This window comes from Nannobrachium achirus (assembly GCF_963921795.1).
Source record: "Nannobrachium achirus genome assembly, chromosome: 1".
Taxonomy (NCBI): Eukaryota; Metazoa; Chordata; class Actinopteri; order Myctophiformes; family Myctophidae; genus Nannobrachium; species Nannobrachium achirus.
The window spans coordinates 57,235,955-57,250,346 of NC_137810.1; the positions used below are offsets into that span (position 1 = coordinate 57,235,955).

Consider the following 14,392-nt stretch of genomic DNA (forward strand, 5'->3'; position numbering starts at 1 on the left):
AACAACGTCACCTTCCAGAGGCTGACCCCGGGACCCAAGCCCCATGTCTCAGCTACCAAGCAGCTCCACTAAAACAGCACAATCCTCAGTGTACAACCTGCAATCAGGAGCTTAGTTTTAATGCAGTGGGTTTCAAGTTCAACCCCTTTTCATATTAAAGGTCCGTTATTTATTCAGCGTTTGAGTCACGGAGCAGCAGATTTAGCCTCTCAGACCCAAAACTCTGAATGGTTTGTTGTTGTTGGATAAGATTTTGTCCACAATTAACTCTTCCTTCATTTAGCCGGAGACCACCTGCATCCCCCTCAAGGACCACTGGTGGTCCCCGGACCACTGGTTGAGAACCACTGCTTTAACCTAAACAGTGATTTTTATGTTGGATGCTCAAATTCACCATTTAGGTGATAATGTTTCCACCTAAAAGGTGATAAACTTATCACCTAAAAGTGGAGTATGCATGGGCCTTAAATATACTCCTGTACTTTTACTAGTACATTTTGAAAAGCGCAATTTCACTTGTGACAGAGTGTTTCTGCATGGTGACATTGATACTAAAAAATGTGAGTACTTCTTCACGCGACCTGGAGTTGTTTCCCAAATACAGAGTGAACATTTTTAACTCAAATCTTTGCTTCTGGGGGTCCCTGGAACAAAAATATTTTGAGATGGGGGGTCCGCAGCCAAATACATATCATTTTGGAGGTCCTCGACATGACAAAGTTTGATAACCACTGATATAGAAATATTTTTTCAGAAAAGTTTTTTTTTAGAAGACATTCTTATTCTCATGTCAATGACCACCAAAATGATATTTATTTGGCCATGTCAAGGACCCCCAAAATGATATTTATTTGGGCATGCCAAGGACCCCCAAAATGACCGCGGACCCCCATCTCAAAATATTTTGTTCCAGGGACCCCCAGAAGCAAAGATTTGAGTTAAAAAATGTCACTCTAAATTTTGGTCCCGGTCTTGGAAGATCTATTCTGCATCTAGCTTAGGGCCTCCTGTTTACATCCACAACATGTAGAAGTGACCAGGTCTGCCCTGTTCCACTGTTTGTTCTGGAAACCCCACCTGTCAGTCAACCCTGCCTCACACCCTAATCACACACAATCATGTGTGTTTCCTGGTTTAATCTACTGTATATAAACCTCTCTCACTCCCTGGCATATAATATAATACAGTATGGTTTAATCTACTGTATATAAACCTCTCTCACTCCCTGGCATATCATATAATACAGTATGGTTTAATCTACTGTATATAAACCTCTCTCGCTCCCTGGCATATCATATAATAATACGGTACGCACAAGGGCAACACAATTCACAACTGCATACATTCTCATATAGGCATACACAAAAAGAAAAACGCATATGTAGTGCACATGTGTGCAAGAGTGTGTTTAAGGTAGCGTGCCAAGAGAGCTATGAATTTCATTTTTCTCACACACAGTCACACACATGCTGTGTATGCAGATATGAAAATGCCTAGAGAGAGAGACACACACACACACACACACACACGCACACACACGCGCGCACACACACACACACACACACACACACACACACACACACAAATTTTGTATTTGTAACTATAACGACGAATGCTATTTTTTAAAACTAGAAGTACTGTTCCTACGAAACAGTGTGGGCTCGCTCGTAAAGAAAGAATTAAAAAAAAATAGCTAAAATAAAAACTCTTCATCAAATAAATTGTGTTTTTCCTTCGTTTCTTATGTTTGCCAACGTAACTATATTCTGCAGCGTGCGGTCATGTGAAGCTCAACCAATACTCCAGCTAACACCACAGATGTTTGCCTGCCTTCAAATTCATTTGCAAGTGTGATTCGCGTCATGGCAACCACAATTGCAATTTCCAGTTGCGTCTTTCTAGTTTAATTCATTGCCATTTTGAAACCCTTTTTAATAATTGAACTAAAGCCCAGAATATCCGACCTATACAAGTTCTCAATGTGTCGCACTGCGATGCATTGTGAGCGTGTAGATCTGCTATTTTGGGTGTGGGACCTAAGTATAAATCAGGCAAGCCCTAAACGTAACCCCAAAATGTCTGATCCTATAATCCTAACCACAACCTGAATCCTTGAGTGAGAAACTGTAAGCCTCTTTGTACACCATAAAACAACCACTTCCCTTGTGGGGACCAGGACAATTATTATCTGTTTCTCTAATTCTACTATACCAGGGGTCTTCAAAGTTTTCAGGCCAAGGACCCCTTAGTTGAGAGAGAGATGAAGCAGGGATCCCCACAACCTGTCAATAGTTGATTCCATATAGTTTTCCATATCGTTTGACAGCACAATCATCAGAGTATTTTGGATTCATGTCAATTTGTGTTTTCAGATATTTAATCATTTGAACCGTCAATACTTAATAAAGTTGACATTTCACTCTGTACTTGGTCTGCCCTTTCTCCCCTCTACACCAAACCACTTTGCCAAAAATAGCCGATCTACAAGCTCACAACGCCTCGCAGCGCATAGATCTGCTACAGTTCTCAGAATATGGACACTAGGGTGGTTAATATAAAAAGGTTTCTATCACACAAAGATTTGGAGGACCCCCTGTAGTAACTCTCTCTGAGGACCCCCTAGGGGTCCCGGACCCCTCGTTGAAGACCATTGTACTATCTATTATTACATTGTTCTTATTGCCGCATCCCACTTCCACGCCCGTCCACGCCCCCTTTACATCCACTCCAACTCATAGGTAGTCGCATAGGTAGTCGTCGCATAGGTAGTCGGTAGTCGTCAGGACGTAAGGAATACCGCCCATAACCCTATGCCGTCCGCACATTCGCTAAGCACGAGAGAGAGGAGGCAACAGGGGAGGGGGGGCGGCCAAGCGAGAGAGAGAGAGAGAGAGAGAGACCGCGGCACATTTCTGAGAAATCTCCGCACAGTTGAATCGGACTGACTGTGTGTGATGTGTGTTTGTGTGTGTGTGCGCTCATTTGCTCAAACACATACACAGGCTCACAAGACACACCCCTCCGCCAATTTGCAAGCCCACAAAGCGTTGCGGATGCAACGTGCTGTGGCCTTGCAGATCAAAGGTTTTCCTCCCCTCCGACGCAGTCTGCTCTCCATGCTGCTGCGCCCCCCTCCCCTCCCCTCTCCACATACTCATGCCTCCATGCCGCTGAGCCGCTCGCTGCCCGAAAAAAGTTGCTAAAACCTCTTGGAAACCATTGCTCCCACTGGATTAATAACTAGATATCTTCTACCTTTGGCTGTTCAATTGGAGAGGACAACAGCAACACATTAAAATCCACGATGTAAGGCTCCAACTGCTTGCATAGACGAGAAATGGTGGCGATGCGTGATCATGCGTCTTTAACAATGTGATCGTCACATTAAAATCCACGATGTAAGGCTCCAACTGCTTGCATAGACGAGAAATGGTGGCGATGCGTGATCATGCGTCTTTAACAATGTGATCGTCGCATATTATCGCCAGCTATCCTAGGCTGTGTTAGGTTAATAACTATGACTCGTTGACCCTCATTTGACCGGTCATTTGACAGGCAATCCAGCACAGTCTGGCTTGTGCAGTACGTGTGTCAACTGAATGTCAAGTAATCCTCTCCCCCTCACGCTAAGTTCCACTTTATTTTCCATTCTGAACGACAAGCCTAATATTGCATTTAGGCTCTTTAGTTTCCAATAATTAAACTATAAGCCAGTGTTTTATTGCTACACAATAAATGGTAAATAATGTAGCCTACTCTACATGCATAAATAATTAGCCATCCATCCATCCATTCATCTTCAACCGCTTATCCAGCATCGGGTAGCAGGGGTAACAGTTCCAACTGAGATTTCCAAAGTTCCTTAATAATAATAATAATAATAATATAATCAAAATAAACAATTCTATTGAGTATAATAAACATACATACATACAGTACATACTGTATAAATGTATCCGCCTTATTTCGCCTTCGCCTTTTTTTCGGACCCGGACCCCTTTCAAAAAAATATTTCTGGACCTTCAAGATTTGTATTTGAGGACCCCTGCCCTATGGGCATAACAGTCACTTCTCTCCAGTGCGTCCGCCGGTCAAATATGTCCGACCGGAAACGTGCGCTGCGGCACAATAGTTCCGCCACAATAGTTCCCCCCCGAAAACATTTTTTTTTTTTTTTTTTTTTTTTACTTTTTTTAAAAAACTTTTTTTTTTAGAAAAAAAAAGATTTTTTTAGTAAAGAAGCGGGCGTGGACTCTAGATGTGAGTGGCCGAAGGCCGCGAACCTCTAGTACTACACAAGTATGGTAATTCACGCACACGCACGCACACACACAATCCCCACCAAACCCCAGCAGCACACCAGACCACAGAGTTAAAAGAGTCCATGTTTACATGAAGCCATCACTTTTGAAACGCAGGCTTTATGGTGCTTGATTCCATCCACTCTTTCTCAATGTTATTAAACAGTAAAAGAGTGTTTTTCTTCCCTTACCTCCCCGGTTTTAGGCACATTGTTTAGTACATCACACGCACACGCACACACGCACACACACGCGCGTACTCACGCACGCATACACACACACACACACACACACACACACACACACACACACACACACACACACACACACACACACACACGCACACACGCACACACAGCACCTCCTGACGACACCAAGGTTCTGTAACTCTGCTGCACTGTAGGCTCTCTTGGGAAATCATGGATCCTAATAGGAAACATATTGTTGCTCACACACACACAAACGCACACACACGCACGCACGCACGCACGCACGCACGCACGCACGCACGCACGCACGCACGCACGCACGCACGCACGCACGCACGCACGCACGCACACACACACACACACACACACACACACACACACACACACACACACACACACAACACAGATGGATGGATAGATAAAGTCGATATAGATAAATAGAATCTATCTAATAGATACAATATGATGGACACATGGAGAGAGAGAGAGAGAGAGAGAGAGAGAGAGAGAGAGAAAGGGGAAAACAGCTGACTTGGCATTGACTGTGATCAAGTCTTAGAGCAGCTTAATGCTCCTTCATGTGGGGTCAGGACACCCTGCCATTGACTTATCCTCAGTCAAGGACCCCCCAGAACTCCTGAGTGTACAAATGGACCATTTGGTTCCATTAATTGTACACTCTCACATTTGTACACAGGCCTGGGGTGTTTCCATTTGGAACGCCTTCAATGAACCCAGAGGGTCCCTGGATGGACCCCACTTTGGGAACCATTGACTTATCCAATTGCTGTAACCCTACCCAAATAAAATGGATCCCAAGCCTGTATTAGGGATTGGATATCCATGACTTTTCTACGACTGCAGTATTAGAGCTGCACTCTGTCGCCAGGAATGCTGGTCCCTCATTGGCTGCTAATGATGACGTTGCCACAGATGCTGGTCCCTGACTGGGCTACGGTCTTAAACAAAGAAGGACACCGACATACATACGCAGCAGATCGCAGTACTTGTATGGAACATTGAACATCTTCCATGATCAACTTACAGTATATATGCGTCTTGGATACAGGAATCATTCAAAGTTGTTATAGCCCAGGGGTAGAGAAACAGTTATTAGAGCACGAAGGGTTCCCGAAGGGTTCCCAGTTCGAATCCGGGCTCCCCCTGAGTTAATGTCGAAGGGTCCTTGAGCAAGACTCTGAACCCCTAATTGCTCCTGGTGAGTAGGTTGGTGCCTTGCATGGTTTCCTCTGCCACCGGTGTATGAATGTATGGGTGAATGTAATGCACAATCTATGTAAAGCGCCTTGGATAAAAGTGCTATATAAATGCACCATTTACCATTTTAATTAGATGTATTACTCTATATTTGCCTGTTATTCATACAAAGCTAACTAGATCCTTTTTTAAACCTGTACAATTTCATCATGTTTGGTCAATTCTACTGTACTGTTGTTGTTGCCTTTTTCCTTTTCCAGAAATTGACTAACCATTATGACGAACTGTGAGGCAGCACGCCACGGCGCATAACGACAGCAATAACATTATTCTTCCCCGAGGTCAGAACAACAAAACCGCGCATGATGAGGTGTTACGCACGTCAAACATTGTGACACTACAAGATAATCCTATCACGCTGCCTTGGCAGAGCGAGTCTCGGTGACGTGTGAGCCACGGTCCGTCCAAGAGGGTTATGTCACTGCGTTACGACTACACCATCATCTCTCCAGTGGAGATGGGGGACCTTATGCACACCGAGCCCAGTGCCAGAAATAGACGATACACGATGATATGTCATCCTGACCCGGTAGTGACCATCACACCCCTCTCCCCCGAGGACAATTACTGTGCTCGGAGCGGCGTGGAGCTGAGCTCTCTTTCCAGCGACGCAGCCAAAAGGATGTCAGTCCTGTAAGACCCCGACGTCCCCGGATGCTTTACCTAATGTGCGTTGGTGTAAAGTAACTATAGTATAGTTACTTAAGTACTGTACTTAATTACAGTTTTGAGGTGTTTGTACTTGATTATTTCCAATTCCCAATACTTTTACTTCTACTCCACAGTCCACACTACATCTCGGATCCAAATATTGTACTTTTACGCCACTACAATTATTTGAAAGGTTTGGTTATTGGTTACTTACGTACATTAACCACTTCAACCCTATACATTTCGGCCATTTGAAAACGATCTACAAGCGTCACGATGCGACACATTGTGAGCTTGTAGATCTGCTATTTTCAAAATATTTGTACACATTTGAAAACTTGAAATGGGACATTCTGCATAATGAGCACTTTTACTTTTTGTTCTTTAAGTACATGTTGATGCCAATACTTTTGACTTTTACTCAAGTAAATTTTGAAAAATGTAGTACCTTTTCCATCATTGCTAACGTGTCCTCCTTTGTTTGGCTGTGGGTTTTTGGGATGCTTCGCTGGTGAAAATTAATCGCCTGGATTTCTCCAGGGCAGCGACCTGCTCTATGACACACTGTGACATGCTGATCCCACACTGTGATAAGTGTGATGACAAGGATACAACCAGGGGGTGTTAGAGTCAGGGGGGGGGGGGGGGGGGGGCTGATCCCCTGACCTGTCCGTGTACAGTATCTGTTTCTATATAGCTCATAAGGTACAGTTAGGGCTGTGACGATTATGACATTTTACATGGCGATTAATTGTCACTCAAATAAATGCGATTAATGATTTAATTGTGTTTTTGTCGTTGACCATTACACTTCTGTTTAGCTTGTAGGCTTTGAAGTTGCAGTGCACATGGCAGATATGACACATAACCTAAAAATACAAAGAAATTACTGACATATTTGACAACTTTATATTTTAAAAAGAAGTGGAAATAGCCGATCTACAAGCTCACAATGCGTCGCATTGAAAATGTTTGAAAATATATGAACATTTTTCAACATGGAAATGATTATGACGATTATGTCAAATAATTGCGATTAGACGATTATGTAATAATTGTAACAGGCCTAGGTACAGTAGATGGATAGGTGCTGGGGATGCAACGGTTAATTTAACCCACACTTTGGTTCAAACCTCTGTTTTTGGGTCTGTGGTTTAGAGGGAAAAAAATACACTTTTGAATGAGTTCCGCACCACAGCGAGTTGAGATGATAACTAACTTCATGTCGGTTCAGTGGGCTAATGATATGTTCATTCATATGTTCATTCTTTGCATCAGATGAGATGAACTGTAGATGAATTCCATTCAAAGAGTAGTTGAAATTCCTTTTTATACAGTTTTTAACTGGTTATGCTTTGTTTTTATTACATGAAATGTTAAAGTTTTTAGGACTCATTTAGATTTATACAGTATTTTTTGCACTATTTATTTATGTGGCCTATTCTTTAGTAAGAAATGTTATTGCAAAACCGAAGATCCGCAATCCACGAGAGTGAATTGAACCGTGGATGGTGAACCATAGGGTTCAATATTAAACCAAAAGCTGTTGCATCCCTAATAGATAATAGATACACAGTCACATCCTCAAAGTACAGTACATGTATCCATACATGTAACCAATCTGTATGGAGTTCAATTAAAGACCCACTCCCAACAACACAGTTTTTTTGAAGATTACCCATGAAAATCATCTGCATATTTTTGCATCTCCAACGCAATAATATAGCATCTTACAACTAGAATCTGGTCTTCAGACTAGCACTCACTAAATCAAATTTGACGTAGGGCACGCACTTCAGACAGTGTGACTTCACATGCCAAACACCAACAAGCGCCACACTAAATGCAACCATTTACATGTATTTGCCAATGACAAAGTAAGTATGCATGCACGGGCAGATACAAAACAAGCGCTCCTCCATTCCTAACACGACACGTGGCATGGGTCCCGTCAGTCAAAGCCATGTAAAGATGTATAGGACACAAACGTCACTTTCTTGGTCTGGCAATTCGAGCTGGTATATTCATTGCCCTGGGAGACTATCTGGAGCTGGAAGCTGGATGGAATGCATTGAAGTCAATAAGAGCCTGGTATATCTGAAGTTCCTATTCATCTGTATCACAATGATAACACATTCGTTTTAAAGACAAAATACCATGACATCAGGTTTTCCAGACCTTTATCCCTGAGGATCTTATTATGTAAAATTCTTTCAAGGTCCATTATTGATTTGGCATTTGAGCCACGGACCACCATTTGATGAGATGCAGCCTCTCCGACCCAAAACGTTTGTTATTGTTGGATAGGATTTTGATGCTGTATTGATGTGGTGCCATAGGAGCGATAACAGGTCAGTCAAAATAACAATTCTTCTACATTCTGTAATTGTGTAGACTTCTTGTAAATTAAGTAATGCAGGTATTTAATAACAAATAACAATACTCTTGAGAGCGTAATGGTCCATTTGGCTTCATTTTACACACTCAAGAGTTAAAGATCTATAAGGGTCCAACTCTCCATCATTTAGCTGGGGACCACCTGGAACCCCCTCAAGGACCACTGGTTGAGAACCACTGAAAGAGATGGACGAATGGATGGATGGAAAAGATCACATTATTCTGCTGATCACGTTCATTCACGTCTCTAAAGGGTACGAGACTTGAGGACTGACCCGTCTCGCGTGCCGTCCATGGCGGCCAGCGGGGACAGGTGGTGGGGGCTGCCGAGGTGGTCTCTGTCCAGCCGGTGCTGCCGGGGCGGGGGCAGGTCGGCAGCGGAGGCCGAGCCGGGGGCGGGGGAGAGCAGCTCCACCGAGGCTCCGCCATGATGGGGGGTGCTGGAGCCAGCGTACAGGCCTGAAAGACAAACAAAGTTAATCCATTTAGACTGGAAAGATACCTAAAAAAAAGTCTTCTAAATCCTCTCAGTTTTTACTGAAACACCCTATGTTTCTATGTCAGTGGTTCTCAAACCTTTTCATGTCAAGGACCCCCTAGAATTATATGTATTTGACCGCGGATTCCACAGATCTGAAAATATTTTATTCCAGGGAACCAAGAGAGAGAAGGATTTGCGTTACAAATTTCTGCTTTGAAAAATATATATACATTCATAGATTTGCACACTTTTTCAAGTTTTTTCAAAAATAGCAGATCTGCAAGCTCGCAGCGCTGCACCGAGTGTGAGCTTGTATATCTGCTATTTTTTAATAGTTAAAGCATAAAATAACGGTTAAAGTGGTGACACAGATATTATGCGTTCCCGCTCCAAACGGGTTAATACCCTAAATGTGCCAAGTAAACTCGGGGGGCCCCCTCGGAGGCTCCGTCCTCCTCCTCTTTGATCCAATTAAAAGACGTTTCATGGCGATGGGGTTTTGTTTTGACAACTTCCATCCAATCGGAGGAAGCTTAGAAAGAAAGTACAATGTTCAGTGTTTTTTTTGCGCTGGTTGTAATTTGGGGTACACATTGTTTGTGCTGCCATGGGGATTGGAGCCTTGTCGTTCCGTTCAGCTGTTTGTTCTGGTTGATAGAATAATGGGCTAAATCTTTACATGTGTTCACTTTGAACAGTAGGACAGTTGAAAGGAGGAATAAGGTTACTGAATGGCCTGTGTCTATGTTTTGTGTTCACGTTCGTGTGTGTATACTCATTTTCCCCTTAGGGATCAATAAAGCTTTATCTAATTTGAGTGTTATGAACATGTTTGCGTGAGAGTGTGTGCATATGTATGTACTGTATACAGTATGTGTGTGCCTGCGTGTGTGTCAATTTGTGCAAAATATGCGTATGTTTGTCTGCACCAGGGGTGGACTGGCCATCTGGCATACCAGGCATAGGCCCGGTGGGCCAACTATACAAGTTGGCCTGTGGGCCTGTGGGCATTTTAGGATAGTTACAGGCCAATAAGTGGAGAGGGCCAATCCTTCAGTAGCTGGGGCCCACAGAGCAGTGAGACATCACATGATTGGCCCACTGGCTAGTCTATCATCTGAATAGGCCTAGTAGCCCAATCACAGGCTACTGTGGCCCAGGAGTCCCGCCCAAACATTTAACAGATGATACAAGCCCACAAAGCATCGCTGCCTCGACACATTGTGGGCTTGTAGATCTTCTATGTTCGGTTCGCTCCGGTTGTGGTGGGCCGGGCTGGGCCAAGATGCTGTACTGTACTGTGTGTGTGTGTGTGTGTGTGTGTGTGTGTGTGTGTGTGTGTGTGTGTGTGTGTGTGTGTGTGTGTGTGTGTGTGTGTGACGTGTGTGTGTGTGTGTGTGTGTGTGTGTGTGTGTGCGTGCGTGCGTGCGTGCACGTCCGTGTATGCACATCTTTGGATCTGCACTTGAAAATATGAACACAAATATACTGTATCTGACGTCTCCATCTGAGGCACTGACATTAACAAGCAAGTCTAGGTCTAGTCCAGGTTTTTATTCCACAGATATTACTAAATGTTTCTTCTGAGAGCCATGTGACAAATCACAGTGACATGTGAATGTTCTGTCAGGGAATGAAGAACAGGAAGGACACAGTCCAGAGCTGGCGTACTCAGCCCTGTTAGGAAAGTAAGTACTTTTAAAACAGCATCTCCTTCCAGTCCTCCAGCGCACAGTAAATCTATTACACTAAATCTGCTTGCATCTCCCGTTTATCCAGTGATATCTTTCCCAGCATGCACGGGGACAGCGGTGCGCTGACTGTCCGGGGCAGTTACTGTGCACCAACGAGGAAGGGAGAAGACAAGGAGGAGGAAGAGGGGGGGGAGGAGGAGGAGGAGGAGAGATAGGTGCTCCTGGTTTTGCCGTTGCCACGGCCCAGCTGCGCTCAAGTGGAAGCATGCCGAGGACCCATCTGACAGGCCTCTGAAATGGTTACAAGCCTGATTCATTACCCCCAAATCATCAATCACAGGCCGTAAATGGTTTCCCCTTTAGCCCCAACATCTGCTACCAGACCGGCAAAACATTCGACAAATAATGGCCATGATTGCTTCAATTTCATCGCTCGCTTGGCTCAGAGAGACAGGTTCTGGCAGTGTGCTGTGTGTGAGTTAGTGCGAGGTTCTCTGCTGACGATCTGTATCTGTATCTGTACAGGTTGTGATAGAGGAGTTGGTTCCATGGATGCATCTCTAGGACAGTGGTTCTCAAAGTGGATTCCAGGGACACTGTGGGTTCCTTTTAGGGGTTCTAAATTGACCCATACAAGTCTGTTACTCTGACAGTGTACAAATGGAACCAAACGAACCCATTAGGTTTTGTTTGGTTCCATTTGTACACTGTCAGAGTTAAGGGGAGACCTTGACATTTTAAAGTTTGAGAAACAAACTAGGAGTTAACGCTGTACTGTATGCCGATGTTCTTGTGATAATGATCTGCTCACCTGAACATATACCATCTACAACAGTAAGTGTGTTTGAGACGAGCCATTCTGCACACAACAGCAGGCGCATGTAAACGTCTGCCCTCAAACTGTGATGTGGCCTCCCTCTCAGGTTAATCAGGGAACACTGCTAATTGTGCTCCATAAAACAGAGAGGGGCTTCTCGTAAGTCTAGCTGCGGCCGTAGTTTAAACGCAGAAGAGCAGACTTATAGCCCAGCAAACAGGAAATGAGCTTAGCTCTGACTGGAAGGGTGAGTCATTTTCTACTTCACACAAGTGCTAATGCTGGGACTCCTGCCCACACTGCCAGTCCCCGTACCGTGCATCCTATTGGCCAGGGAACAAAGCTCAACTCCACGCAGATGGAGATCATGAATACAGATGAGCTGCATCTCTGCTGGCATGAATGAACCGTGAATTACGTTGCCCTCCTCTGACGCCCTGTGATCACCTTACAAGAGAAGCTCCTCCGGGCTAGAAACCAATTTACAAGAAGCGAGAGAAGAAACATCCACAATGCAAGGATTCAAGGGTTTACGCTCGACGACCAAAGAGGAGCGCATGCAGTCAACGGTGACGTTGTGTTCCAGCAACAATATTAGAGGAACGATGGGGCGCTTGGACGAGGCACAAGGCATCAAGCAATGACAGATGTGTTCATAAAACGTGGACACTGCAGGGCATCTCTGGACTTTCACATTGTTACAGTCTGTTTATTCACCACTCGTTTACAAGCCTTTGTGTCAGTGCCTTTTGCCGGATGATTAAATTCATTGTTTAAATTAAATGGAAGTTGAGAGTCATACATGACGTATAAAACATTTCCAGATTTCAGCTGTGATTAAGTATTGTTATCATCTGCGCATGGCGAGATCAAAGCCGGACATGGTCCGCTGGCTGCCCGTTTAGGAACGCCTTTTTGCATCCACTGGCTATGAAATTTAGGCCGAGCGGTAGGTTATGAGACTTTTCCCTACGACAGTAAACTATCAGAAACAGCCCAAACATCCGAAAGGCTAATACTGATATAAGTAATAAAAGACCAGTTTTGATCTGAGTCACTCGATTGGACACAGATGGAGGTTAAGGGTAAAAGTTTGAATAATCGGTGAGGTTTCATGATCAGCAACGAGGTGAAAAAGCACTCAACCACTCCAGGCTAACAGTACAGATAAGATTAAATGGGGCTGTTAAGTTCTGACATCATTTTGTAGGCAGAGGAGAACTTTTGGGGCCAAAAGGCCCCAGCGCCCATGAATCTTTTTACTATTTTTACTATTTACTAATTTTTCTTCTCTTTGTTGTTGAAAGGAAAGTGGTAGAATTATACTTTAGTCGTTATTTTTGTCTCGGATCTGTTGAAATAGCGAGGGACAGCTATTGATAATAAATCTGCTTGGAGGTCTGACTACAAAATTATGTCACGGCTTAAAAGCCTCATACATTGTGGCTGATGTATTCCCCGCTCCACAGAGTAAATGTCATTTGTACACTCACCTGAGTCAAATCACCCCATTCCAATGACATCAACGCACTGAATGGGAATATGTCACGTCTTTTCAGACCATTGAATGGTGCAGTAGTACTGAGCAGTAGGTCGCTGTCACACAAATGACCTACCGATGGGGTTCAGTAGCTCCGCTGTATAAAGTATGGTTATTGACCATGATGGAGGCGCGCCGTCTCAGGCGTCCTTGAGCCACGTGAGACACCACCGAGCGAGCGATACCGAGCGAGTCGCCGTATCGAGCGTTGCAAAGGTCGCATGAGCCGACTCAGCGCCGTTAGAAGTTGTAAACCAGGGGGCCAGAATCGTAAATCATCGCCCTCTCGCCTTTTGTCAACACACTGAATGATGACAAAAACCTACAGCCATCAACCCATAGAATAGAATAGAATGATGAAAACAAAGCTACTGCGCCCGTCGGTACTGCACCATTCAATGGTCTGAAAAGACATGACAAATTCCCATTCAGTGCGTTGATAGCATTTGAAGCCGGTGTCCACACAGAGTAAATGTCATTTGTACACTCATCTGAGTCAAACGAACACTGAGGATGTGACTGTGCATGCGTAGCTACCTGTGAAGATGTCCTGGCTCAGACCGGGGGAGCGTCCGTCCTTGCTGTTGTAGAGGTGCTGGGAGGGGGCGGGGCAGTGCAGGTGCCCAGAGGAAGGGGCGGAGCTGCCCTGCAGGTGCTGGACGGACAGACACTCACTCAGGACGTCCTGCTCCAGGTGGGGGCACGGCCGCAACTGTCGACCAGGAAGACACAGAAAATGTGTTGACTGCCTTTTCTTATGGTATGCTGACAGAACCTTTGTTAAAAATTCCAGGACAACGCTCCACTCAGCCCCTAGACTCTTCGCCCTCCTGGCCCCCAAACTGTGGAATAAACTCCCAGTTGCACTTAGAACTGTAGACTCACTCCCTAGCTTCCGCCGTGGCCTGAAGACTCACCTCTTCAGACTCCACCTTAGTCCAGTCCATAGCACTTACCGTAGCACTCGCCTACCCTCAATGACCATACATGTAATTTAGATAGCATTTTACATTTTTATGTTATA

The 14,392-nt window shown here is 44.5% G+C and overlaps 1 protein-coding gene across 1 annotated transcript in view; it reads right to left on the bottom strand.

The window, feature by feature from the left end:
• The window catches only part of glis1b (GLIS family zinc finger 1b), a gene marked incomplete at both ends in the record, with an annotated part of 148,515 nt that overhangs the window by 10,784 nt on the left and 123,339 nt on the right, over positions 1–14,392 (bottom strand). Inside the window, 2 exons of the mRNA XM_080730349.1 lie at positions 9,112–9,295; positions 13,906–14,080. Of these exons, the coding sequence (XP_080586475.1) occupies positions 9,112–9,295; positions 13,906–14,080 (359 nt within the window). The remainder of the gene's footprint in view (positions 1–9,111; positions 9,296–13,905; positions 14,081–14,392) is intronic.